Source organism: Nematocida homosporus, assembly GCF_024244095.1.
Source record: "Nematocida homosporus strain JUm1504 chromosome Unknown 4502, whole genome shotgun sequence".
Taxonomy (NCBI): domain Eukaryota; kingdom Fungi; phylum Microsporidia; genus Nematocida; species Nematocida homosporus.
This window is the reverse complement of record NW_026250681.1, coordinates 69,583-95,924: the sequence shown is the minus strand read 5'-3', so window position 1 is coordinate 95,924 and position 26,342 is coordinate 69,583. Positions and strand designations below refer to the sequence as shown.

General features: G+C 41.9%; 17 protein-coding genes across 17 annotated transcripts; 8 read left to right on the top strand and 9 right to left on the bottom strand.

The window, feature by feature from the left end:
- Positions 1–41: 41 nt before the first annotated feature.
- Positions 42–500, top strand: NEHOM01_0974 (mitochondrial FAD-linked sulfhydryl oxidase; the record flags this gene model as incomplete). Its single annotated transcript, XM_051489852.1, has 1 exon — positions 42–500. One exon carries the CDS (start codon positions 42–44, stop codon positions 498–500), a length of 459 nt encoding a protein of 152 aa, XP_051345812.1.
- On the bottom strand, positions 483–767 carry NEHOM01_0917 (BolA family transcriptional regulator, general stress-responsive regulator; the record flags this gene model as incomplete). Its single annotated transcript, XM_051489795.1, has 1 exon — positions 483–767. The coding sequence occupies one exon, from the start codon at positions 765–767 to the stop codon at positions 483–485; it is 285 nt and encodes a 94-aa protein (XP_051345755.1).
- Positions 768–1,697: 930 nt separating this feature from the next.
- NEHOM01_0973 (uncharacterized protein) lies at positions 1,698–2,927 on the top strand (the record flags this gene model as incomplete). Its single annotated transcript, XM_051489851.1, has 1 exon — positions 1,698–2,927. The coding sequence occupies one exon, from the start codon at positions 1,698–1,700 to the stop codon at positions 2,925–2,927; it is 1,230 nt and encodes a 409-aa protein (XP_051345811.1).
- A 505-nt stretch (positions 2,928–3,432) lies between these two features.
- Positions 3,433–5,097, bottom strand: NEHOM01_0972 (CTP synthase; the record flags this gene model as incomplete). Its single annotated transcript, XM_051489850.1, has 1 exon — positions 3,433–5,097. The coding sequence occupies one exon, from the start codon at positions 5,095–5,097 to the stop codon at positions 3,433–3,435; it is 1,665 nt and encodes a 554-aa protein (XP_051345810.1).
- Positions 5,098–5,256: 159 nt separating this feature from the next.
- On the bottom strand, positions 5,257–6,549 carry NEHOM01_0971 (uracil-DNA glycosylase; the record flags this gene model as incomplete). Its single annotated transcript, XM_051489849.1, has 1 exon — positions 5,257–6,549. One exon carries the CDS (start codon positions 6,547–6,549, stop codon positions 5,257–5,259), a length of 1,293 nt encoding a protein of 430 aa, XP_051345809.1.
- Positions 6,550–6,578: 29 nt separating this feature from the next.
- On the top strand, positions 6,579–8,519 carry NEHOM01_0970 (kinesin family member 2/24; the record flags this gene model as incomplete). The annotated part of the gene is made up of 1 exon (XM_051489848.1): positions 6,579–8,519. One exon carries the CDS (start codon positions 6,579–6,581, stop codon positions 8,517–8,519), a length of 1,941 nt encoding a protein of 646 aa, XP_051345808.1.
- Positions 8,520–9,078: 559 nt separating this feature from the next.
- On the bottom strand, positions 9,079–12,837 carry NEHOM01_0969 (cleavage and polyadenylation specificity factor subunit 1; the record flags this gene model as incomplete). Its single annotated transcript, XM_051489847.1, has 1 exon — positions 9,079–12,837. The coding sequence occupies one exon, from the start codon at positions 12,835–12,837 to the stop codon at positions 9,079–9,081; it is 3,759 nt and encodes a 1,252-aa protein (XP_051345807.1).
- A 418-nt stretch (positions 12,838–13,255) lies between these two features.
- NEHOM01_0968 (uncharacterized protein) lies at positions 13,256–14,308 on the bottom strand (the record flags this gene model as incomplete). Its single annotated transcript, XM_051489846.1, has 1 exon — positions 13,256–14,308. One exon carries the CDS (start codon positions 14,306–14,308, stop codon positions 13,256–13,258), a length of 1,053 nt encoding a protein of 350 aa, XP_051345806.1.
- A 347-nt stretch (positions 14,309–14,655) lies between these two features.
- NEHOM01_0967 (tRNA (adenine57-N1/adenine58-N1)-methyltransferase catalytic subunit) lies at positions 14,656–15,501 on the bottom strand (the record flags this gene model as incomplete). The annotated part of the gene is made up of 1 exon (XM_051489845.1): positions 14,656–15,501. The coding sequence occupies one exon, from the start codon at positions 15,499–15,501 to the stop codon at positions 14,656–14,658; it is 846 nt and encodes a 281-aa protein (XP_051345805.1).
- A 6-nt stretch (positions 15,502–15,507) lies between these two features.
- On the top strand, positions 15,508–16,575 carry NEHOM01_0966 (DNA primase small subunit; the record flags this gene model as incomplete). Its single annotated transcript, XM_051489844.1, has 1 exon — positions 15,508–16,575. The coding sequence occupies one exon, from the start codon at positions 15,508–15,510 to the stop codon at positions 16,573–16,575; it is 1,068 nt and encodes a 355-aa protein (XP_051345804.1).
- A 10-nt stretch (positions 16,576–16,585) lies between these two features.
- NEHOM01_0965 (mevalonate kinase) lies at positions 16,586–17,569 on the bottom strand (the record flags this gene model as incomplete). The annotated part of the gene is made up of 1 exon (XM_051489843.1): positions 16,586–17,569. One exon carries the CDS (start codon positions 17,567–17,569, stop codon positions 16,586–16,588), a length of 984 nt encoding a protein of 327 aa, XP_051345803.1.
- A 3-nt stretch (positions 17,570–17,572) lies between these two features.
- NEHOM01_0964 (uncharacterized protein) lies at positions 17,573–18,253 on the bottom strand (the record flags this gene model as incomplete). Its single annotated transcript, XM_051489842.1, has 1 exon — positions 17,573–18,253. The coding sequence occupies one exon, from the start codon at positions 18,251–18,253 to the stop codon at positions 17,573–17,575; it is 681 nt and encodes a 226-aa protein (XP_051345802.1).
- Positions 18,254–18,340: 87 nt separating this feature from the next.
- On the top strand, positions 18,341–19,852 carry NEHOM01_0963 (uncharacterized protein; the record flags this gene model as incomplete). The annotated part of the gene is made up of 1 exon (XM_051489841.1): positions 18,341–19,852. One exon carries the CDS (start codon positions 18,341–18,343, stop codon positions 19,850–19,852), a length of 1,512 nt encoding a protein of 503 aa, XP_051345801.1.
- Positions 19,853–20,325: 473 nt separating this feature from the next.
- NEHOM01_0962 (anaphase-promoting complex subunit 3) lies at positions 20,326–21,927 on the top strand (the record flags this gene model as incomplete). Its single annotated transcript, XM_051489840.1, has 1 exon — positions 20,326–21,927. One exon carries the CDS (start codon positions 20,326–20,328, stop codon positions 21,925–21,927), a length of 1,602 nt encoding a protein of 533 aa, XP_051345800.1.
- Positions 21,928–22,383: 456 nt separating this feature from the next.
- Positions 22,384–22,878, top strand: NEHOM01_0961 (glucosamine-phosphate N-acetyltransferase; the record flags this gene model as incomplete). The annotated part of the gene is made up of 1 exon (XM_051489839.1): positions 22,384–22,878. One exon carries the CDS (start codon positions 22,384–22,386, stop codon positions 22,876–22,878), a length of 495 nt encoding a protein of 164 aa, XP_051345799.1.
- Positions 22,879–23,100: 222 nt separating this feature from the next.
- NEHOM01_0960 (uncharacterized protein) lies at positions 23,101–24,654 on the bottom strand (the record flags this gene model as incomplete). Its single annotated transcript, XM_051489838.1, has 1 exon — positions 23,101–24,654. The coding sequence occupies one exon, from the start codon at positions 24,652–24,654 to the stop codon at positions 23,101–23,103; it is 1,554 nt and encodes a 517-aa protein (XP_051345798.1).
- Positions 24,655–24,719: 65 nt separating this feature from the next.
- NEHOM01_0959 (uncharacterized protein) lies at positions 24,720–26,267 on the top strand (the record flags this gene model as incomplete). The annotated part of the gene is made up of 1 exon (XM_051489837.1): positions 24,720–26,267. The coding sequence occupies one exon, from the start codon at positions 24,720–24,722 to the stop codon at positions 26,265–26,267; it is 1,548 nt and encodes a 515-aa protein (XP_051345797.1).
- Positions 26,268–26,342: the final 75 nt, after the last annotated feature.

Sequence of the window (26,342 nt, the reverse complement as noted above, 5' to 3'; positions counted from 1 at the left end):
TACATAGTCCAACCTAATAAACCGTCACTTGGAAATTTGCAATGCAATTCTTTTCCCGTTTCTGGAATACTCGTCGTTCTCCAACTCCTCAGGAAACCAAAATTGTCGGCCGATCGACTTGGATCCTTCTTCATTCAATCGCTAACCATTTGCCCAATCGGCCAACTACTGAGCAAAAACATGCTTTCCATTCACTAATCCACTCGCTATCTGTCCTTTATCCATGCCGGAGTTGTGCCACAGCCTTTAAAGCGCTCTTGGCAGCCCCAATCCCTTGTGACACCCGAAGTGATTTGGCCACTACTCTTTGCCACTTTCATAACTTTGTGAACCAACAACTAGGCAAACCTGAACTTAATTGCCAAGTCATCATTAAAAACACAGAACCACGGCCTTTACTGGCTAAATCTAGTTTACTCGCACCATTTACTCCCTTTATTAACATTGTTTATGGTCTATGGCCAAATAATGTGGCTGCTAAATCAAGAGTCCTGCGGTAAGTTATCTATGCAGCGAATTGAGGCGGCATGTAGGCCCTTTTCAAACTCTTCGGCTAAATGGCGGTTGATTTCCCGATGTATGTCTAGAGTTCTCCGGTTTTTAAAGCTCAAATCGTACACAGTTATAGCTAAATGTGTTCCAGATGGAGATAAATCATGAGCAATCTCTCTATGTCCAATATGTTCGTGTGTTTGATCGACTATCTCAACTCGGCCTTCGGGATAGAGTCCTCTAAGTAACTTGGTGATTCGCTCAAGTCTTTGCATGCAATGTTTTCACGAATGGGTTGAATATTTAGTCCGAGATCTCATACTTAAATCTAATCATTCTATTTCTAATCTATTTCCAATCTAGATCGCAGCGAAAGCAGGCTGCCACCGGATGGACACTTTCAATAAAGGATGCTGGTCTTTAAATGAGATTCATATGGAGGCGGTGATGAGTTGGTATTAGGTAGATTGGAATGGGTTGGTGGTCGGTGGAATGGGGTGGTATTAGGTTCTTATTGAACTAGTAAAAGTGAATCATAAATGACATTTGATGAAGTATTCCGATGGGCTGTCTAGATAAGAGTTAGTGTTAGAATAAAGCTGGCCATACTTGGATCTTTATTGTTTAATGCTGGTGTTAAGCTGCTACCGTTTGAGTAGAAGCCAGACTTAGGTTTACTGTGCTATTGTGCTCAGAAATATGTGCATATTCCTGTAGTGGCCGTAGTCGTAGTGACTATCTTATTTTAAGCTAATCTGGGTTTTGAAATTCGAAAACTCTAAACTTCTTCTAACTTGCTTGACAACTGAGCGTTTGCTTTATGAATTTCCTTTTTAGGTAAACTTAGACTTCTTCTTAACTACGCAGACGACTTTATCATACTGATATCCACCTAAATCACTCTTGCATTTAGCAGCAATTTCTCATCAAACACAAAGACAAAGCATCCATCACACTAACAACAACACGACCTTAATTTATCTGGTAACCATTAGTCGATCATAATACCATCACAATACCAACCCAATGCCAACTTAGTACCAATCAAGTACTAACCCCCGATCTTTTTCATGAACACTCTCCTAATCTGAATCATCCAATAACCGTATTAGCCCCGATAGAAACCCCAATTATGAATAAATAGCCATCTAGATGCAACCAATCATGATTTACGATCTTTTAATCTCTTCTCTGTTTTGCAGAGCATGGCAGCCAAGGAAAGCGCAATGCGCGATACACTTTTGAAGAAGATAGAGTCCTTTCTCGCCAAAATGGTGCAAACCGTTCGATATTACGAAGAACTTCTCTTAGAAGAGGAAAGGGACATCAATGCTTACTTATCTGAGTTACTCTCACTACCAGAAGAAAGCCGAAAACGCGAGTACGAGATACAAGCCAAACTGCAAATTAAGAAGATCCATGCCGAGATAGATGAGTTAAAGCAAAAGAAAAGCGAAATACCCAGTCGCGTCTTTGATTTAACCAAACGCATCGTACCCGAATCAGATACTCAATATAAGGTAGCCGCCCAACAAGTAGACGAAATCATGGCTGCCCAAAGAACCACTTTAGTTAGTGCTATTAATCTCTTACTAGCCGGTATCTTACAAATGACCAGCAAGCAGCGCGTCTTCTCTCTTTCCACTGATATGAAAGAGAAAGAAGACATACTAGCTCGCCGATTAGAAACTCTATCTAACAACACAATCGCTAGAATTGAGCATGTTCAAAATCCAAAGCTCCTTCCTCCACCGGTTGACATGATCAATCCCCCTGAGAAGGAAGTCATTGTAGAAGGCACATCCGCACCAGGCATGATCTTTATCTTATTTATTAGTTTATGCTTTGTCTATCTCCCCATTGGACTGATCTGTTTAGTTAACTTATTCGGAGCTTGCCAGGTTAAAGCTATAATATCCACTCTTGAAGCACTAAGACCACGGGCCGAGTGGATAGTAACTATAATATCAGCTCTACCCCTACTGAGTAGTATGATCTTCCTAAACCTTATTTGCACCATGCTCTGCAACAAAACCTACTACGCCAAACGTCCAATCTGGGGATCTTTACTACTAACTTTCATCCAGGTAGCTTCACTCGTATCTCTACCCGTTGGTGAGTACTATCTTTTGCGCGGGTTTATTAAACGCTGGGCAACTAGTACTTATGGTCTTGTGTATCTCTTTTTCATCTATCTCTTCACAACCGTACTAGTCGGCTTCTGTTCCTCAGTCTATCGCAAGTCCGCTGATGGCATGGGCTCAGTCGTGCACTTTCTCTTCTCCGGCGCCCGCACTATCTGCTTTGCCGCCATACTTTACCTATTTGTCCTCGTGACTGCCACCGCCGGTCTGATTGTTAAAACCCACTTCTTGAAAACCCCCACTACTATTATAAACACCGCCGCCGAATTATTTGAGCAACTCGGTCGCTAGCATACACAGCATTAAATGTGTTACTATAAATGGACTGCCTTCCGATCACTATTATCTTCTTATCTCAATAAAGTTATCCTAATATAACATCAACTTGGTACTTAGTATTATCTAACATCACCTTAGTTTATCTAACATCAACTTAACTTATCTTATCCTAATATAATCTTAACTCAACACAATCTTAACTTATCTTATCCTAATCTAACATCAACTTCGTATTATCTAATCTAACACCAACTTAACTTAACTTATTTAATATAACACCAACATAATACTAACTCAACTTATCCCAATATAACACCAACTTAATATTAACTCAACTTATCCCAATATAACACCAACTTAATATTAACTCACCTTATCCCAATATAACACCACCATAACCTAACTCAACCTAACCTAACTCAATCTTAACACAACGCAATACAACAATTACATCTTAAATTTAACCACCATTAGTATCAACCATATTTTAGTCTAACCACCATTAGTATTAACTTGTTTATTCTGACTGCCGCCGCACAGATTGCCTGTTAAGAGCAGCCTTTAAAAGAGCAATGAAAACAGGCCGGGGCTCACGAGGCTTAGATAAGAACTCAGGATGGAATTGCACTCCCACATAAAAGGGATGACTTGGTAACTCAACCCCATCAATATACCGAGCATTCTTAATTCCAATCATTAAACCTCCCTTCTCTAAAGCCTGAGAAAGTGCTCCATTTATCCCATAACGATGCCGGAAACGCTCAAAGATTACTCCACCAGCCGGCGAGCCATAAATACTATCTAGCTTACTACCAGGAATAGTTAAAGTCTTCTGCTCTCCAATACGCATCGGCCCCGGATTCTTAGATACCGCCAAAACATAAGTACCTTCATCTTCTGGCATCTCCTCTAAATTGATCTTGTCATCTATAATTGTATGAACATCCTCTTCTAGCACCAACTCTTCACTCGTCGCATTAGCTAATCCCAATACATTCCGGGCATACTCAATCGTAATAATCTGCATCCCCAAACAAATACCCAGTAAGGGAATACCCATCTCCCGGGCATAACCAGCTACTGTAATCATTTCTTCTACTCCCCGCCGGCCAAATCCACCCGGAATAATGATAGCATCAAATCCTTGTAAAATCGGTAGATTAGCCCGATCAGCAAATGTAATTGTATCAAATGACTCTATTTCTACGTCCATATCTACTTCAGGCACAGCCCCGGCAAAGTTTAATGATTCACGAATTGATAGATAAGCATCATCATGGTACGCATACTTACCCACTAGTGCTACCCTTACTCTTCTCTTACGTAAAGCTATAATATCCCGGAAGTAAACTCCCTTATCTTCTCCTGGAGTTACTTCTGGTAAGACTAGTCTTTCCTTGATATACTCTACAAACCCACTACGTCTTAAATCCGCTGGTACATCTAGAATATTCCCATTAGGTAGTTCTACTATACTCTCTACCCCAGTAAATAAACGAATCTTCCCTAAAGCTTCCTCACTAATCTTATTTGCCGATCGACAAACCATGACGTCATAAGGAATACCTAATTCTCTGGCTCGTTTAGCAGAAGCTTGAATAGGTTTAGTCTTATGTTCCTGGTTCAGTTCAAGGGCATAATCTACTCCAACTACCACAAAGTCCTTTCGACCAGCTTCTATTAGCATCTGTCTTAAAGACTCAACAAACGTAATAGACTCAATATCTCCTACTACTCCACCTAGTTCAATAATACAAACATTTGGTAGAGCTACACCACCATCAACAGAAATTAAAGAAGCCTTCTTGATATTCATCTTAATATGATCAGTGACATGAGGAACAACTTGAACTGTCTTCCCTAGATAATCACCTCGTCTTTCTCTAGTAATAACTTCTTGATACATTCGACCACTAGTTATACTGTTCTGACGTGTTAAGTTGACACCTAAAAACCGTTCATAATTGCCTAAATCTAGATCTGTCTCGGTCCCATCGCTCAAAACAAAGACTTCACCATGATCACGGGGTCCTAAAGTCCCTGCGTCAAAGTTAAGATAAGGATCTATTTTAATAATGGTTACTCGATGGCCTTCTTCTTTCAGAACTCGGCCTATGCTGCTGGCAACAACACCTTTACCAACACCAGATATGACTCCTCCACAAACTAAAATATATTTCATAATCCGCAAAATTTGTTTGTGTTTTATAGATTGTTTTGTTTTCCTTTTTGGGTAGATAGTTGTTTTCCTTTTTGGGCCGAGATAGCAAAATTTAATTGAAAATATAAGTTTGGGTTTAAGTTAGTAGTAGGTTGAGAAGTAAGTTAATTTAATAAAAAGCTACCAATGGATGGGTTGTTTGTTCTGTTTGATTAGGTAATCATTGGTGAGTTGGAAGTGGTTGTTGCCGAAGAAGCCGCGGCGGGCACTGAAGGGACTGGGATGGGGGGAAGTGAGGATGAGATGGTTTTGGGGGTTGATAAGGAGTTGTTTCTCTTGGGCGTCTTTACCCCAGAGTAAGAAGACGAGACCTGGTGTTTGGTTAAGGAGAGTGATAATGCGATCGGTGAAATGGTGCCAGCCGAAATGTGCATGGGAGCGTGGTTGGTGAGGAGCGACTGAAAGGGTGGTATTAAGTAGGAGAACGCCTTGTTTGGCCCAGTTGACTAGTGAGCCGCCGGGACAAATGGAAGCCTGGCCGGTGGAAGCTAGGATTTCTTTACGGATGTTTTGTAAACTAGGCGGTAAATTACGACCGGTGGGAACGGAAAAAGATAAGCCGACGGCCTGATCAGGGCCATGGTAAGGATCCTGGCCGAGAATGACTACTTTAGTCTCGGGGCATTCAAAGAAACTAAGAGCTCGTAGCAAGTGTTTAGGTGCGGGATAGAATAGTGTTTGGTGTAATTGGAAGACAATTCGCTGGAAGTACTCTGCTTCAAACTCACTCTTTAATAACTGCTGCCAACCCGGGCGTGGCTGCAAATGAATCCGGCACAACTCACAACCCCCTGCCTCGCCACCACACGTCAATTGCTTTAAATTCGACTTATCTATCTTATTACTATCTTCTTCGGTCTTAATACCACCTTCATCCAACTTATTACTGCCACCCATCTTAATACTATCTAATGTACTAGTAGCAATAATATTGGTGGGAATATCACTAGTAGTACTATCTACTAACTTATTATTACTAGTAGTACTATTACTAGTAGTATTATCTACTGACTTATTATCACCAGTAGTATTATCTACTAACTTATTATTACTATTAGTACTATCTACTACTCCTATCATAACATTGCTAACACTATCTACTAACTTATTATCACCAGTAGTACTCTCTACTACTCCTATCATAACATTACTAACACTATCTACCAACACATTATTACGTACTATACTAACCCAGTTCTTTAAATTAGCATTAGTTGTGGTTGTACTAAAATTAGTGTCAAGTGTGCCTAAATTACTCGACTTAGCACTTGTGGACGTACTATTGCGTTTAGATGGCTTAATACTACGTGTACCTGGTGTGGTACAATCTGAATCACTATTTCTCTTATCTAAATTATCACCACTCTTATCTAAGTTACTAGTAGTATTCATGGAATGACCGAACGGGAACATCTTATTTTAATTTTAATTGCTGGGTTAGTATGGATAGGGAAGAGCATTCACTAGCTTACTTAGATGATAGTAATCCAATCCGTGGATTATTAAGAGAAAATCAGGTAGGAGAGTGGAGTGAAGTACTGGAAAGCCACGGCGTATATACCGTAGGATTGTTGCGTAAGGTAAAATATGCTGATTTAGTCCAGTACGGTATTACTGAATTTGAACCACGCCGTAAGATCTTTGAGCTGATTAAACGGATTAACACACAAATGAGCAGTCAGTGCACTATGCAAAGACCATTAGATAGTGCAGGCAGACCTTCTTTAGGCCTAAAAGGACAGCCAGGTACTTTAGAACCTATGACACCAATTCGACCAGGCCGTGTTTCTGTGCCCTGGGGCGAGTATTCACCCCAAAGTACTCTATGGAAGCGTAAAAGGGATATGGTAGATGAGATTATGGAAGAGGCCGAGAATAGTATCATTGAAGAGGCAGGAGGTAGGGAAGGGGACAGTATCATTGAAGACTCGCACTTATCAATGGCCTCTGAGGCTTCTATTCTATCTAATAGTAGTGAGCCTTGGCTTAGCAATTCTTTAGTGGAAGGAAATACTAATGTAAGACCAGAGTCATACGATGGTTCGCATAATGAGTTAGGAAATAGTACTTCAATGGAAGTATCTGGTGGAATAGGTAGTAGTGGAATGGGTAGTGGTGGTGGTAGTGCTACTGAGCGTATTACAGTGCTGGTTAGGAAAAGACCAATGAAACGAGACGATTTACGGGATGCCATTATGATTGATGGTTCGGAAGTGATTTTAACTGAGCATAAACAACGCATGGACTTAACGCCTTATGTAGAACCACATACCTTTTTATTTGACCGGGCTTTTGATGAACGGGCTAGTACTATGGATATTTACCGGGAAAGTATAAGGGGTCTAGTTGATCATACGCTTAGTGGTGGTAGTTCTACTTGTATTGCTTATGGCCAGACGGGGAGTGGTAAGACTTATACTATGTTGGAAGAGACAAAAGGAGTGATTCCTTTAGCGATTAAAGATTTACTAGCTGGTGGAGAGATTAAAGTTTCGTTTTATGAGATATATAGTAATCATATTTATGATTTATTAGATAAGCGCAAACGAATCTTTGCTCGGGAAAAGGAAGGAGTAGTTAGTATTGTGGGTATTCAGGAGCGGGTGACACGGACTATAACTGAAGCCATGCACTGGATTCAAGAAGGTAATGCTGCACGAAGTACTGGTCGAACGGGGGCTAATACTAACTCTTCACGTTCGCATGCTTTGTTTAGGGTGCGTAGTCATGGGGGTATCTTTACTTTTGTGGACTTAGCTGGAAGTGAGCGTGGAAGTGAACGGGCTTTGGAAGGTCAGCAACTACTAGTTAAAAGAGAAGGAGCTGAAATTAATAAGAGTTTGTTGGCGCTTAAGGAGTGTATTCGGGCTATGGATAGATCGGCGACTCATTTGCCCTTTAGACATAGTAAGTTGACTCAAGTGTTGAAAGAGTCTTTAATAGGTAATTCGAAGTGTTGCATTATTGCAACTGTATCTCCGGAATCTACTTCATCAGAGCATACTTTGAACACATTAAGGTATGCCTATCGGATTAGGGAGATTGGCCAGCGGTCAGCAGAAAGCCGGGAGAGTTTAGATGGACAGCGAGGTCAGAAACCAAGCACACCGCCTCGGGGGCTGAGCCAGCGGCCATTGCAAATCCCAAGAACGCCTACTGCTAAGCCTAATCGGCCGGCAGCAGATATGTCCAGTCCACAGCGCAGCTTACCCAGTCACTTAACTACTCCCGGGGCTGTATCCAAACGAAAAGCTGCGGTGCAACAAGCTTTAGCTGCTGTAGCTGCCCGGGTGGCTAGAGAAACCGATGTTGATGCTTTAGATTGGCTCAAAAATGGGCTTTTGGGCCTTGTTGACAATAATAACATGAGATACCAGAAATAAAGCTATGATAAATGTGTATTGCCTTAGTTGTGTTAGTATTGGATTGGGTTCTGTTCTGATTGAGTTGGGTTGGGTTCTGATTAAGTTGAGTTCTGATTAAGTTGAGTTCTGATTAAGTTGAGTTCTAATTGGGTTGAGTTGAGTTAATGTTGAGTTTTAACTGGGTTGGAGTGAGTTGTATTAAGTTCTGATTAAGTTGAGTTGTACTGAGTTGAGCTCTGATTAAGTTGATGTTATGTTATGCTATGCTATAGTTATGCGTTGATATGTTATAGCGATAGCTGCTGTAGATTATATGGGTGTGTGTAGGTGGTGTGTATATGGTAAATGCTAAGTTGTGGGTGCGATCTGTGCTTTATTATTTGTGTTGAGTTGGTATTGAGTTAGTTGTGCATAGTTGTGTGATTAGAAGATAGCTTGGGTGGGGAGAGATGAATTATTAAAATGAAACATTAGTTAACTTAGAGGGAAAATGTTGGGGTTTGAATTAGTTTAAGAATAAATAAAAGGAATTAGATTGATATTTTGAATGTGATAAGTAATACGTAAATAGAGTTTATTAGCCTTGACGGTAGACGAGTAATTCGAGTTTGACGGCTCCGGATGAGTCTCGACCGGCGGTAGAACTGGCTCGGGCCTGGCGAACTCGGCTCATATAGAAGTACTCTTCGGCAATACTTGATTGTAAGACTTCTTTTAAGGTAATATCTCTCATTTCTCCGGGCTTATCAGATATCCAGTGAGCAGCCGGGTTAGTACCAAGTGAAGACCTGATTTGGGTTAGAATAGAGTGTTGTAAGTCCAATAGTGATGAGTACCTATTCTGGTCAAGCATTCTGTGTTTGTAAATATACCCGTGCTTAGTGTAGATAATAGTTTGGTAGTTGTGGCCAAGACAATCAACCATAAAAGACCCGACTGCTTCATCTGGTAAATGACATTCGGCCCGACTGATTAAACGGGTGCCCTTTTGAGAAAGAATGTTCTGGGGTGAGTAGCTGTACATATAAACGTGCCGGATAGAGTCATAAGAAAGCAAAGCACAAGACTCATGCAGCAAGGACATACTCACACCCCGCAGTAAATAGACTGTTCCCGTGCTTTGCGATAGCATATGCAACAAAGGTGGCTCGCGCTGATAGAAGAAGAGGAAAACACCTTTATAAGCATCACCACAGACTAATATGTTCCTAAGTACGGCACAAGAAGTAAGAAAGACTTGCATATCATGAAAAGCGACTGCTTTAAGGCCTTCATTCCGCTCAAAAGCATAAACCATTAACTTTGTACCAACACAGACCGCAATACTACCACAAATCTCAGCACAAGCTGTAGCTGCTCCTTTAGTCTTTTCAGCCGCGAGCAACTTCAACTTATGCTTGGTTTCTTTCCGGTTACGTTCCGGGACAACTGAAGCTATTTCCAGCACAAGTAAACGACCAGTCGAGATAAGATCTTCATCAGTCACAAAAGTAGTACAAACCACACTAAAATCAGAGAAGCCCGTAGTACTCTGCTTATCAGGAAGAGTCAAAATCTTATGGGAAGCAACATACTCGTTCTCCTCTAAATTAAACGTATCAACCGACCTAAGCACATCACCCGCCTTACAAGTCTTCATCTCCTCTAAAGAGAAGATCTTCAAAGAGTAAGCTCTTGTTTTAGGCTTGATCTCAATGGGAGAAATCGTCGGAGTCGGCAAAGGCGTTGAATCAACCTCAGTCGTAGCTAGAACAGTAAAAGGAACCATTTCTGGTGTATAATCAATCTCTTGATAAGAAGAGGCAATAACTATCTTACGAGTCGGACAGTGCACAATTGTTTCACAAATACTCTCAATAGGTGTAATCTGATAAAGCAAAGACTTATCATACTTAAATGGCGGCAAGAATCCCCGGGCCAAATTACCTTTAGCTAGAATAGTAAACATCCGTTTATCATCATGAGGATACTCCGAAATACTTTCAATCGGCGTATGGCAACGGTGCATGAACAGTCCTTCTTTAGTAAAGGCCAGTACGCGTGTATAAGCCTGGCCGGGAATAAAGAGTAAATCACGACAGATACGCATCTTCTTCCGCTTAGTCTCCTCGGCAAAGAGAGTCCTTTCATAGTACAACTGAATATTAGATATTCGTTCCAAGAAGAACGTGCCCTTATTAGACTCCTTGTACACCACCACTTCATTATGGTTAGTACGCAGGATAAGATAGAAAGAAGAGGCGGGTGAATCACTAATTTGTAAAGCAGCAATTTCAACGACTGTAGCAGCATGAGTAGCTGCTTGTTTAGCTAAACCAGCCATTTGTGGCAAGTTAGTGGCATCTTCAATCACAGCCGGGAATAAAGATAAGACCGGCGAAACAAAAAGAACCTGTTTAGCCGCCAAAGAGAAGATAAAGAAACACCCGGAATAATCAATAGCAAAAAGTCGGCCATTATGCACAGTAGCCGCCTGAATGTTTTTAAGCGGAATAATTGATTTGCGCAAACCACGATAAGATAGCATATCGCCTGTTTTGGTAATAATAAAGATAAGACCGTCACTAATAAAGGCCGTATGGGCTTCCGGAATAGATACTTCCTTCTCTTTCGCTAGGGAAGGCTTTAAATAAACAATCGCCCGTTCCGTGACTTGAGCATACCCCGTAGCAGTAGCAAAGAGTTCTAAAGTATACTCCTCCGCATGCACTCCACTTTCAACTATATCAATCGACTCATGCCAACAAACAATAGTCGATTCTTTCTCTTTAGTAACTAAATAAGTCTTATTGATCGCACTAACCAAAAACATATCAGCATAACCCTTAATCCGTGAAGTTTCAGTAAATAAAAGCTCAATGCCTTCCCGGCCTTCAATAAGTAAAGGATGTTGGGCCGTTCCACCAGAAATCAAGTACTCTTTCTTCTTATCAGTATAAAGCATCGGAGTAATCGAATGAACCTCACCAATAGTAGGCTTAGATAGAGATAAGCGCAAAGTATGAGTGAAAATACCTTGGGTACTTTGATACAGCTGCGGTGGTGTTTCTTCTATAGTTGTACCAAAGATTTCCTGGTAGATTCTTTCTTCGTCTTTGGCTGAGATAGATAAGAGAGTCGAGTCTTTAGTTGAAGAACCGCGTGGACTGTTGTTCTCTTGTGAACTCGGCTGATCGGATGAGCTAGTTGGAAACTCATCAAGAATATCCAAGAATGTCTTCTTAAACTCATCAGCTACCGTAAGAACTTCCTGCGTATTAGAATCATCAGGGAAAGTTTCCGTACGTACAAGGTCAAAGAGGTACAAGCCACGGGCAGTACTTACTACACACTGATTCTGACCCGTATACCCACTAAACTGTCTATCCGGCTCAATACCTGGCAAGTCCATCCGTTCAGCATGTAAACTGCGCACACGACCTTCCGTGCCCAGAATAGTAAACCTTAAGAACCCAGTCTCAGCAAAGACAAAGAGATTCCGACCCTTAGTCAAACACAAAGCCTGATCCAGAACAAAATGAGGACCAGCTAAAGGCCGTTCATCAATTCCCATCTGAGCAATCGACCAAAAATCATTAAACCGTACCCCAACCATCTCCCATTGCGTATAAAAGATAGCTCCATTCGCTCCCAAGACCATAAAAGCCTTCTCTTCCGTTGGCACAATTTCAAAACAACCGTGCGGAATTGATTCTATCTCAAAAAACAAAGACAATTCTTTCTCTTCCTCATCAACCACATAAACAGCTGCTTTACACTTATCAGCCATCGTATCTTCAAATAAGAAACAAATAGTAGGTGAAGTAAAACCATTTAAAAACCGAGCATCTTTCATTACACAATGTTTAGGTCTAATTGTATTCACTCGATCAACTCGAGCTCTTTTAGGCTCAGAAGTATTGAAGATAACAAAATGGGTTTTTGAAATCAGTAAAAAAGAGATATCATGGTGCATATCAGTCCGTAGAAAAGAAGGAATCTTTTCAGTAGTAGAAACAAATCCATACTCCTGCTTTTCATAGCAACGTAGAACAGTACAGACAAAATCATTCTCAGACTCACTAAAATAGACATTAGAAGTCCGAGCATACTCAAAATGAACTAAAATACCATCACTGCTCTTATCGCAGCCACCTTCACGGACTAACTCAATGCCTAAAATACAGCCAAATAAGCGCTTCTCCTTTATCTTAACTAAGTGGCCCTCCTGTATACGGTAGAGAAACAGTCGATCTCTCGATCCACCAATCAGTAGTTCTTCTCCGGTTATAAACTCTCCGAGTAAAACATGCTGTAAGGAATCGCCTATATAGCTTTCCTGCATTAGATGGTTCATTGGGAAACTAAAAAAGACGCGCTTTATTGGGTTGATTGATATGGGCTAAAGATAGTGCCGGGATAGTATCTGGCCCCTTTCTGGTATTAGGCGAACTTGGCGCAGTCGGTAGCGCGTTAGTCTCATAATCTAAAGGTCGTGGGTTCGAACCCCACAGTTCGCATTTTTACTTAATTCATATGGCATATAGTGATAGTATTGGGTTGAGTTAGGATTGAGTTGAGTTGAGTTAGTAGTAAGTCGAGTTAAGTTAGTATATTGAGTTGAGTTGATGTTAAGTTAGTATATTGAGTTGGTCTTAAGTTAGTGTGGTATTAGTGGTGATGTAATAAGTTGGTGATGTAATGAGTTAGTGATGTAATGAGTTAGTGATGGACAACTTTAGCTATCGGATGGCCATTGAGATATGCGTATGTGGTTATTTAAGGGCGGGGAATTCGCCGGCGTAGGAGATGTGGAACTTGTGCCTGATCGTAATAATGCATAGAATCACTAGACTTAGTTTGATGAGTAGAAACAAGACAGATATGGATTTAGCGACTGTACCAAGGACTACTTTGTGAAGAAGAAGCATAGGTATTAAGATCAAAAACCAAACGAAACTAATCAAGATACAAGTAGATGAAGTTAGCCGGTTTCTATACAGAGCCACTCCAATATACATAAGAGGTACAACTGCTCGGCCAATAAGTACTAAATCACTACTATCTAGACCAAATAGACCTATTTGTAAGATCATAAAGCCCGTGTCAATTAAGTAGTTAGGTGAACAGACAGTATGTATTAAAGCATACCCAAAAATCACCAGAATACCTGCTTCTTCTACTTTAGCAGTTTGTTCGGCCACTCGACCCATTGTATATATATGCCAGCATCCTAACCCAATACAACTCAGTGCGATCCGGCTAATAAGTCCGTCTAAGTAGATAGTTACTCCTAAAGCCAGTCCAAATAAAGCAGTGCCTTCCAGACCGCGTACTGCCCAGAAGATCCGACTTTGCATCATTAGAGATAAGAACATACACACTCCAAGACCTCCTAGGAGTAGAGCTAGGCCTAGTGGCACTAAAGTTGCACTGTACGTTATATAGTTAAGTTTAGCCAAGAAAGAGACGTAAGGATAGAATAGAGTGCCTAGGAGGAAGAGTGGAATAAATAGCAGGAGAAGAGTAGTTAGTTGGGGAGAAGTTAAGCGTTCAACCAGTTTACGGTACTGGCCTTCTAGTAAGACGGGTAAAATAGCATCACCAAACAGATTGTACAAGATTCGGTTCTTTCTATCTATGAGGACTGTATAGGCCTTATTAGCTGCTTCAAACTCGGTGGCACTGCCAGAACGCTTATCTGGATGACATTTCCAGGCAAGTCTTTTATAGGCCCGTCTGATCTCAGTATTACTAGCAGTTTTAGAGATACCAAGAACTTCATAGAGATTAGAAGTAGTGGAGTAGACTTGCTCGGTTTGGTACATAAAAAATTCATCTAATTGGCTGATAAGATGTGTTTGGTTGTGGTTGTGACGAGTTGCTAAGTACTAGGTGCTATTTTTGAACGAGTTAGTATTGAGATACGCTTAGGTGTAGTGTGATGGGAGGTGAGAAGATAAGGTTAGGTGTGAGAAGATAAGATGGAGTGGAAGAAGAAGTAAGATAATTGTTGCAAAGCTAGTGGGTATTGAATTGGGTTAAGTTGGGTTAAGTTGGGTTAGTATTGGGTTAAGTTGGGTTAAAATAAGATAAATGGTGTTTCTAGTTCAGGTTCTCTTTATTGGGTTAGTAGTGGATTGTCAAGTTATTAGTAGTGAGTTAGTATTTGTATTTAGTTGGCCGTTGCTGAGTTGGTATTGGTATTGGTATTGGGTAGTTTGCTGAAGAAGATTAGATAGCCAGTATGACCTTTGCTGGGGCAGGCGGGAACGGTGCCGTAGGCCGTGGCGGAGATCTTGGCGGGTTTATGGAGGATTTCAACACTTTCTATCATTTGGAGGATTTGGACGTCTGGGAGAGTACTGGCCTGTTTGATAACTCTTTGGATCTGCTCAATGCAAGGAATGAAACAGCCGAGACGGCCGTTATCAGGTAGTTGGGCGAAAGCAGTATTGAGTACTTCTTCGGGCTCGGGAATATCCAAGATGATTTTATGTGGTCGGACTTGAGTGGGCCCAGAGTTGGTGCTATTCTGTATAAGGAACTCATTAATAGTACTGTGATAAATTGTGGTGTTACTGAGACCGGCTAGCTGAATCTCTTGTTGAGCGGCCACATACCTTTCGGGATGACACTCAACCGTATGCACCTGGCCATGAGCGCCAACTAAGCCACTCAGCGCATAAGTAAGGCCAAGCGTACCCGTTCCCGACTCTAAAACTGTCTCACCTGCCCGAATGTCCAGATAGTAAAGAATTGAGGCCACATCAGCCCGATAGAGGATTTGTGTGCGCTGAGTTGACGATCTAAGCCAAAGATCACAAGAGACGTAAGGAAGACACACAGCCGTCTTAGTTTGACTGGAGAATGGATTAGAAGTGGCTAAAGAATCGGTCAAATCAGCCGAGCCAAAGACTCGTTTTAAAGCTTTCGTCTTACCCAAAGACCAGCAATGAACAGTCGGCTGAATTAAGCCTGGGGAAGAAGAACAGGGTGCATCTGAAGACGATGGAGCCATTTTTTTATGGAGTTAAGCAGAAAAGAGATAGCACTACAGCACTATTACCGCGAACTTTTCCCTAGTTCGACCTTAAGTCTTTGGCTGCGCTATATCACCAAACGCGAGTTTTCCTTTAGTTTAGCTTCCGGGGCATACATTAGGTACTTAACCTTTAACAATCCAATGGAGTTACAAGAAAAGCTAGTCAAAGACTCGCCCGAAAAACTAGATATTGGAGCCGTCTATCTCCACCGACCAGGCGGTGTATCACCAAACAATCCAGTTCTAGGCAAAGAACTTGTTTTTGATATTGACTTAACCGATTATGTGCGCCCTTGCTGTACAGATAAGGGAATGTGCGACCAGTGCTTCCCCTTAATCAAGTGTGCCATCAAGACCATGCAGTACGTCCTTGAAAGTCATTTTGGCTTTAAGCAGATTCTCTTTGTCTTCTCAGGCGGTCGAGGCGTACACTGCTGGGTTTCTGACCCCATAGCCGTCACGAGTACTTGCCGCGACCGCAACAATATCATTGAGTATTTCCAACGCCTCGAAAAAGGTGAAATCAAAGACACACAAATAGATAGCATTTTATTGGCGTACAGTCCACCCCCCACTTCCTCCTCCACTTCTACCAAGTCCACTTCCACCCCTACCAAATCCACCCCTTCCAAATCCACCTCCACCCCTACCAAATCCACCTCCACCCCTACCAAATCCACCCCTACCAAATCCACCCCTACCAAATCCACCCCTTCCAAATCCACCCCAACCCACCCCAATACTACCCTTCCAAACACCAACTCAAATACTACTTCACCTTCCTTATCCCCTAGTGAAAGAGAGCAACTGTACCGGACATTCTTTCCTAAACTTGATCAGGCAGTTACCAAACAAACTAAACACTTACTTAAAGCTCCTTTCTGCATTCATCCACGCACTGAAAAGGTTTGTGTTCCCTTAACTCTGCAAGACCTTGATACTTTATCCCTAGCTAATCTTCCCACCTTATCTAGTGTTCTGCACAACAAATCACTCCTAACCCCATATCTAGCCCATTTCACAACTTATGCCAATAGCATAAGCAAATAACAATAAACACTTAACTAAGTAAAGGTACTGCTCCTAAATAAGTCATCTCCATCCCATCCTCATCAATTTCACCAATAAACCAACCCGGTCTCAGCTTAGTATCTTTAGGTACAATAGAGTACAAGTACCCGCCAACTCCGCCTTTAACTAGCATAGCTTCCATCCCTAGCTTTCTTATCTCTGCTAACTCAGCATCAATTTCCGGAACGGTCAGTCCAACCTTCACTAGTAAATCTAAACCTTCTCGCATGTACCTATAAAGCACTTGTAAAGAAGGCAGCCGTTTTCTAATCTCCTCAGCAGCCAGCTCAGCCAGTTCAGCTAAGCGTTGACAAACATTAGGCCATTCCTTATGCTCGCGTGGCTCCCAACCCGCTTTAATTCCTTTGCGAGCCGCAGCTACATCCCAAAGAATCAAGTTATGATCGGCAAAAAGATGCAGCCGACTATTTCTAACCCGATGCTTCTTCTTATCAGAAGCACGATAAAAGATTAGGCCACCACGAATAATTGTTGTATGATCTACTCCTACTACTTCCCCACAAAACCGATTTTCAATTTCAAAAGCACCTTTACTCAGCCGCCGCCTTATCTCATCAGTCAAACCAAACCCTCTTTTACTACCCAAACGGACAAAGCGCCAGGATTCATGGGCAGCAGCTACAGCTACGGCCATAATAGCACTAGTACCCATTCCATGCGCTACCTTAACTTGGCTCTTCATCTCAATATCCGTACCGAGTGGCAAGAGATGAAAATGGGGTGGAACACGACTGCACGCCTGTTCACGAAAGATCCGAAAAGTAGCTGATTGTTGCGATCGTTCAGTAATGTTTATCTGGCCTTCAGCTCGGACGGAAAGGGCAGCACATAGAAATGCACCCGAACCCGCGGAATAACCGCCAAAAAGGACTACTTTAGAGGGAATTTTGATAGCGAATGTATGGCGCACCATTCCTTCACTAATTGAAGGTAGGTTCTTTCCTTTGATCATAGTTCAAAATAAAATTTTGTCAATATCACTGATAGTGACGTCATTTTGATCACTTCCTTTTTTAGTATTTCCTTTTTGGGTAATTCCTATTTCAACATTTGCTTTTTGATTATTTGCTTTTTGATTAATGTCAGGATAATCAGTATAGAAAAGACTAATTGATTCGCGCTGGCCAGTACTTTCGATCAGAATCGTTTGTCGGGCCAATTTCACATGGACAAAGTTTTTGATCTGGTCGGAATTCAGGCGCCAAATTGTTTGACGGTTACCCAGGGTATCTTCTGTTTTGATTTTGATAAAACATTTAGACTCTTTCAAAATCTGCAAATAGTAATCTGGAGTTTGGCTTAGTTTATCTTCTCTTTTCAAACGGCGCAGTAAGACTCGACCGGTAATTTCCTGGTTGGGACTATGCTGGATAATCCGAGCCACCACTTCAATTCCCTGGAGATAAGCCAGTGATGGCTTGAATAGAACTAAAAAGTAGCGGCGACCTTCAAAAAGCAGTTCAATCGAGTCTCGCTCTTTAATCGGCTGGCCGTTGACCGTCCATCCACCAGGACTCGGCCAGTACTGCACGCGCCAACACTCTTCCCGATCGCAACTACGCAGAATAAGTCGTAGAGAAAGGGCCCGAATAGGCAACAACCAATCACGATTGAAAAGGCGTCCAATACATTGCATGGCCCGGTTAAAGACGCCCTTTAAATAGGCTAAATTCTTATCAAAAGATGTGAATAGCTATAATAGCGCAAATTTTTATGACCTCATATGGAAAGTGTGTTTCGGTTAGTTAATTTCGGTATCAAAGAAGAAAAAACTCGAAGCCAAGTTGAGTCAATTGCCGAATCATTAGGAGATTCTTTAGGAGTCTTATGGTTGTCCTCAAATGAAGTGCTTTATGCCCGTAATTGTGCTATTTATCGCAAACAAGTCCCAATCTCTACTTCAACTAGTAGTGATAAATCTACTGATAAATCTAATGATAACTCTAGTGATAAGAAAATCACTAGTAAAGGAGATAAACTCTTTGCTAAGATGGGACAGACGATCTCTCGCTTACTTATGTCTGATAATGTAGTGGTGGCTGGTACACGCGAAGGGGCTTTAAGACTCTTTGATACGTCTGGTAAGCGTTTAGGTCATTTAAGTACTCCACCGGGTTTAAGAGCCCTTTGTTTTATACGGACAGATATGCTTTGTTTGGGGGGTGAATCGTGTCTCTTGCATATCTTTAGTCTAACTGGAGAAGTGTTGTTAGAGAAGGCTTTTCCAGAGTATATAGAATCAGTTACAGCTAGTCAGACACATTTAGTAGTAGGTCTAGCCAATGGAGATGTTTATTTATACGCATATAAAGTAGTTGATAGTAGTCAAAGTAAGGTTGAGTTGGAAGAAGTCTTAGTGTTTAGTTTAGGCCGAGCGGCAGTAGTACAGTTTATTTCGGCTGAGTTGTTCTTAGTAGGTCTTTCTTCTGGGTATGCTTATATTTATAGTGTAGTGCAAGGAGTAGTGGCTGAAGCTGCTCTTCATTCTAAGGCAATTACTCAAGCCCAGACTTTGGGTGAGTTTGTAGTTACTTCTTCTTTAGATGGTCGTTTACGTATTTCAACTAGTCATTTAAGAGAGATTACATCACTTTATCTCGGAGTAGGTCTAACTACGTTTGCAGCTATTAAATCTCCAGTTCTAGGGAGTGCTTATCTTTTACTGACTAGTGCTGGGGATTTACTGGCTTATCGTGATCGTTGGGAGGAAGTAAAGACGAGTGAACCGATGCGAGTGGCTAATAAGACTCCACCTCGGACACTTTTTCAGCACACACGAGCCCAAACTACTCCAATTACGAATACAACTAAGTTGGGTTTTACGGCGTATGTTAAACTATCTAGATGTGAAATGCTTATGAAGTCTTTCCAGTACCGCCGGGCCCTTTCTGAAGCTATTCAAGTCGAGGATAGAGAAACAGTTACGGCTATTCTTGAGTACCTTTTTACTGCTAACCGACTAACCACAACTATTCGTACACTTTCTGATCAAGATCACAGTTACTTAGTGGACACAATGACCGATTTACTGAGGAACAAAAAGTTCTATCCTGTCGCCCATGAAGTCCTGCTGATCTACACGCGAGCCCTAGCCGCACGTACACCCCAAACCATCACTCCTCTACAGCACCCCCTAGATAGAGCTATTCAAGAGGCCAAAGAAGAATGGGAGGTCCAAAGCATGACCCAAACAACCCTTAACTATGCCCATATGCTTCTCCAAGACATGCAGTAATTCCAGCAAATTAGGTTAATATAAGTATTGGATTAGTATTGGTTTAAGTTAGTTTAGTTTAGGTTATGTTTAGTTTAGGTTATGTTTAAGTTGAGTTGAGTTTAGGTTGTGTTTAAGTTAGTTTAGGTTATGTTTAAGTTGTGTTGAGTTGAGTTATGTTTGGGTTGAATTGAGTTGAGTTATGTTTGGGTTGAGTTGTGTTATATTGAGTTGAGTTAGGCTAGTAGTTCACTTCTACTAACTCATAACAACTTATACCAACACCTTACCTACACCAACAGAATATCATATTAAGAGTACTAATACTTTACCTACACCAACAGAATATCATATTAAGAGTACCAACACTTTACTTACCCTAACAGAATATCATATTAACACTTTACCTCTACCAATAGAATACTAACTTAACTCATACTAACTCACTCACTTAGTAGTAGTTCACGTTAATATTTCGGAATTTGTTTGTTTGCATGATGGACTTAGAAAGATTTCTTAGTCGCTGTCTTAAGTACGGCAACTTTGATGATGCTATCTATGTAGCTGAAGTGCTAAGTGTCACTGAAGGTAAAGACTACTCCTTGCTTTTAGGGTATTTGTTTATGCGCAAGTTAGAGTATCGCCGGGCTATTTACTATCTAGCTAAGACTAACTCATTCTCTTCACTCTACTACCGCGCGCAGTGCTTTAAGGCTTTACGTGAGTATGATAAGGCTAAGTACTTGCTGAGTAAACTGGAAGGATACCGGCGGGAAGAGAAGAAGAAGTTGAGTGAGGTAGAGAAGTTGTTTGTGCTGGATCCGGATGATGCATTTGTGCTAAGTGCTTTAGGTGAGATAAACATTCTAAGTGGAGCCTATGAGAAGGCAATTAACAATTATAGTTGTGCGGCTCAGAAGAACCCTTTGCTTTATACGGGGCATCGGGCAGTACTGGAGGAGCACTTGACTAATGCCAAGAACATAGATGCTGAAGAGGAGAATAACAACAATGTTTTTGTGGGGGAGGGAGATAAGCTGGATAAGAAGACGTTAAGTTTAGTTGAGCGCCGGATTGAAGCGGAAGTAGTGAGTGCTCAGGGGAATCGTGAGTTGGCTACTGTGCTTAGTTCTTTGTTGGTGGAGACTCGGATTTTAGAAAGTATTACGAATGGTGAGTCAAGTACGGCCTATACGGCTGTTGAGTTGGATGCTTTGCCATTGAGTACGGTATCGGCTATGGCTGTGCACTTCTTTGATGTGGGTTCTTTTCAGAAATCAGCTGATGTTTTTGACTATGTACTGCTGCGTGATCCGTGCTACATAGATGCTTTGCACTACTATTCAAGTATTCTTTGGCATAAGCGCGATCGAAGTATGTTGGCCTCTTTAGCGCGAACGGTGTTTGGTGTAAATCCTTTCTCGGCTGTAGCTTGGGCCGTACTGGGCAACCATTATAGTTTGCGAAAAGAGACGGATAAGGCGATTACTTCCTTTGAGCGTTCGTTGGTTATTAAGAAAGACCCTTATGTACTTTGCCTTTTAGGCCATGAGCACTTTATGAATAGTAACTTAAGGGAGAGTTTGCGGTGTTTCATTAGCTCAATTCAAATGAAAGCGGGTAATCATAATGGTATGGCTGGGTGTGGGCTGATTTACGAGAAGATGGGGAAGAAAGAGAGTGCGGAGTACTGTTTTATGCGGGCAGTGCGGTCCAATCCACAGAACGTGTTACTGGGGTACCTTTCGGTTAAGTTCTTGGTGCAGCACCAGAAGATAGATAAGGCTTATGCCTTGCTGCGCCGGTATTTGCGCATAGATGAATCCTTAGGCTCTCTAGCCGAAAAGATAGAGAATAACTTACTGCGCCGGTATTTGCTGCCTAGAGAGCAGAACGAGCACATGTCTTTCTTGTTGGAGTCCTTGCTTTTGGAACTGGCGTGCATTCTAGCTCATACGGGGCATTGTAAAGCAGCGGAGATTCTAGCGCGAGAGACGGCGGGGAAAGGACAGCTCTTCCAAGCACGAAAGACACAGGTTCTGGATACGATTGCTCTTCATGCCAGCAATCTTGCCGATCCTACTCCTTCCGTGTAAAGAGACTGGCGCAGTAATAAAGACAAGTAAGATCTATCTAGTTTTAGCCATTTATGATCAGTCGCCAGTCTAGTATTCTCATGAGTTGAGTTAGGTTGGGTTGTGGTGGGGTAGGGTGGGTTAAGATTGGGTTGGATTGAGTTGGATTGAGTTAGGTTGGATTAAGATTGAATTGGTGGTGGTAGTGAGTTGGTATTAGGTTGCTTTGAATTCTTCAGATAAGTTGTTCATAGTCATATAAATATATCTCTTAAATCTTGTGGCTATTTATATCTTGGTTGTTTGGTCAATTGATTAGAAATTATCTCTAATATTTTGGGCTGGTTTATTATTGGCTTGATTTTAGTAGCTGAGCTGGTAGTAGAATGGATATTTGTCTGTTATTCTTAACTTAATTTCAAAACTAATCTAGTGTTTGTTTTCCTGATCTAGCTTTGTTGTTGTTTTATATCTGTTATGCCCGGGCTTGTTTTAAGCTTTAATAGAAACATTGTCTGTGCCTGTATGGAAGAGTATAGTATAAGAGAACTGCGCCGTGAAGACTTAACACGTGACTACTTTCTGCTTTTATCTGAGCTAACTACGGCTCCATTTCCAGAAGAGGCTTTGCTCTTCGAGAGATACGAGTTTATGCAACGCCATAAGGAGACGTACTTGGTTTTAGTTATTGTGGATACAGCTAACCGCATAGTTGGTAGTGGCACTTTAGTCACTGAGTACAAGTTCTTGCGCAATTTAGGAAGTGTGGGCCACATTGAAGATATTGTGGTCTCTAAGCAACAGCGCGGAGCCGGGCTAGGAAAGAAGCTCATTTTCGCCCTCTTAAAAGCCTCCCAGGAGAAAGGCGCGTACAAAACCATTTTAGCCACTAGTCCAGAGAATGCGCCTTTCTATGAAAAATGCGGTCTGGTCAAGAAAGAGATTGAAATGGCCCAGTACCATTCAGAATAGACCCGCCGGGTGCCAGTTACTGAAAAGAAAGACTGATTAGGTAGCAGTTACTGAAAATAAAGCCCTTTTGCCGTACAACTCGCCCTGTCCCACCTAAATCGTATCTTAACTCACTTCACCCCACAAACCCAACCACACATCACCCCATCTCAATCTAACCCAACTCAACCCAACTCAACTCAATATTATACTAATCTGAAACTTTATTGTCCTTGGATAGGACTAGATGTGTAAGAAGTCAGTAAGTCGTCTTTTACAGTCTTCCATTTCGTCTAGATACGCCTGGTAGTGCGGGCTTTGGGCATCTACACTGCTGAGTCTACTGCGCAGCTGGCCAATCCGCTTCTCAAGTTCTTCAATGATTGGCGAAGTCGGCTTCTTGGGCGGTGGGCCGGCTTGAACTGAAACTGTGCTTGGTGTCGAATGGTAGGCATAAGAGTGCTTGGCCAGAGATAAATCGGTTGAAATGGGCAAAAGCCTATTCTCTTTAGGCGCATGCTGATAGCTCTCTTTGAAAGGCCCAATCTTACTCTGGAGGAGTTTGATCGTTAGTTTTTGCTTGTTAATGATGGCATCCTTATCTTCCTTGACCCGATCTAACTCACGAACTAGAGCATTCGTTTCTTCTTCCTTCTTGCGGATCTCTTGAAGAAGCTGAAGATTCTTCTCTTCTAATGAAGTAATCTTAGCCGATCTGATCTTCTCACTCTTCAGAAGAACTTCGCGTAAGTGTCCTTCAATATCCAAAAAGGCGCCAACTAAGCGATGCAAATTACCATCTAGTAATTCACGATGGAGGGATTCTGCACATTCTGGCTTGTCCATTAGAACAAGAATACGGCCAATTTGAGAAGAAACTGTACTTGCTACTTTAGCCAGGGCCGTTTCGGCCGTACTTCGTGTACTTAGTTGGGCACGGGCTTCAGCTAGTTCTTTCTTACGCAAGCGCAGTCGAGTCTTTACTTCGTTAAGTAAACCGGCCATATCAGTGCTAGTTTGTTGCTGACTACCGGCTTTTTGGGCCACAAACATAGCTTCAGCTGAAACTCGACGTACTTCCTGCTGCACTTCTTGGTATGTTTCTTTTAGACCGCTAAGTGTTTGTTTCAACGTGTCTAGTTCAGCTGAGAGATTAAGAACTACCGATTCTGGTTCATCAGAAGACTCAAGTTCTGGTACTTCCTCGTTTCGACCGTAAAAGATCTTCTTGAGTCGTTTAAACCAACCTTCCGGTTCATTCTCTTCTCTAGTTTCCACTAGCATTGTGTCTAAAGAACTACTATCTCTTTCTAAATTGTTCTTCTCAATCGTATGGTGAATTACGTCTATTTTCTTACAAACGTCATTAAAGGCCGTCAAAACATACTGAGTTATTGGACTGGCACTAACTCCTTCGCCATTTACATCCCCACGACTTCCCAAATCTCTACCCAATCCCTTATCCAGTCCACCACTCAATCCCTTGCCTAAGCCACTATTCCCCCAGTTCTTATCCCAATTCTTATCCCAACTCTTATCCCAATTCTTATCCCAACTCTTATCCCCGCCATTGATACTGTTTAGAACCCCCGATAAGTCATGTGTTTGTAAAGCCCGGCTGGAATTGAATGTATTTTGGTCGGCATCTAGACCTTCTTTAGTCAATAAGTCGGCTCGGTTTAAAAGACGAGCATCGAATGAAGCAGTGGCCTGAGTGCTTCCAAATGACTTATTTAGGCTGTTTCCCACCAGACTTTCGTGCGACCGATCTTCTCGGCCTAAATATTCCCTTTCCATTGATCTAAATAGCAAATGAAAAGCCAAAATTCTAAATCACCCCCTTCGTCATTTTCCTCCATTTCATGTCTAGTCCGATAACAAACCCAAAGATAAGAAAGGATAAAAACTTAACAGCTGCTGTTATTGACTTAGAGCCTTTGCTGACCTATAGTGAGAAACACTTATTTGCCGATTTGCTAGCTTATAACAAGGAGGTTGGGTTAGATATGGTGTTTAGAGTCGCTGGTGGGTGGGTGCGAGATAAGATTATGGGAATTCCTTGTAATGACATTGATATTGCTATTGACCGAGCGTCGGGTAGTTTGTTTGCCACTGGGTTTGTTGAGTATCTTAAACGCAAGAAGAGTAAAGTGCGTGGGTACCATGTTATTCCCTATAACCATGAAAAGGCTAAGCACTTAGAGACGGCTAGTTTGCTGTACTACGGATACTCAATTGACTTTGTTGCCCTAAGAACCGAAGAATACGCGGATTCACGCATACCCAATGTCCGAATGGGCACGCCTTTAGAAGATGCCGAGCGCCGAGACTTAACTATTAATGCCCTCTTTTATAACATTAATCGAGGACAAGTTGAGGACTACACGGGCAAAGGCATAGCGGATATCCAAGGCCGGGTTGTACGCACGCCCTTACCTGCTAGAGAGACTTTTCTGGATGATCCATTACGAGTACTACGTGTGCTTAGGTTTGCAGCTCGTTTAGGATTCACTATTGTTCCCGAAATCTTAACGGCCTTGGAAGACCAAGATCTCTTAAAGAAAATGGCCCGGGTAGTTTCCCGGGAAAGAATTGGCCAAGAGCTTAAGAAAACCCTATCCCATCCCAATTATGGTTTAGCTCTAGGCATTATGGCCCAGTACCGCCTAACTACAATTATCTTTCCCAATATTCCCCTCAACTCCACCCATTTAAACGTAACTACTCAGTACTGCCAGCACCACCGCCAACTAAGCAAAAATCCACCAGCCGGTCATCCACTTCTTCAAATCCCCAATGCGCAACTCTACTTTATTCCCCTCTTCGCTATTCTCCAGCACACTCTGTACTTACCACCCATACAAAAAGAGCCTATCTCCGGCCGCACCGTTAGTGAAGATCTAAAGTGGACAAAGAAAGAAAAGGCCCTAGTCATCCATCTCGCCCAATCCCTACTCTATCTCTCTGCTAATCTCGATATGTATTCCCATTCCTCCCACTCAAACTCCACAACCGCACCAACCCAATCCAAACAGTATACCCTAATCAAAATGGCCCGATACATCAAGGACTCTCTACCACTAGCTCTAACTATTTACGACTTAATCCAGCAATCCCAAACCTCTACCAGCCCAATTCTCCATCCCATTTCTATCAATGCAATCCAGCAAGATCTCACCACATACAACTACCAAACTGTCTGGCAGAGCCCACCTCCACTCACCTTCCAATTCCTGCAACGCCATCTCAAAGCCTCCCTTAAAGACACGCGAGTATACCACGAAGAGTGTACTATCCTCTCCATCATTCACCACACCACCGATTCCGAAACTCTTCTCCAACTACTATCTCAACTATACCCCACTATCACCACTACCAATACCACCACCACCAAACCACCCAATATTTAACTTAACTTAACTAAATCCTAATTTAATGTCTCACTTAGTATTAACTTGATTTTAACTTAACTTGATCTTATCTCA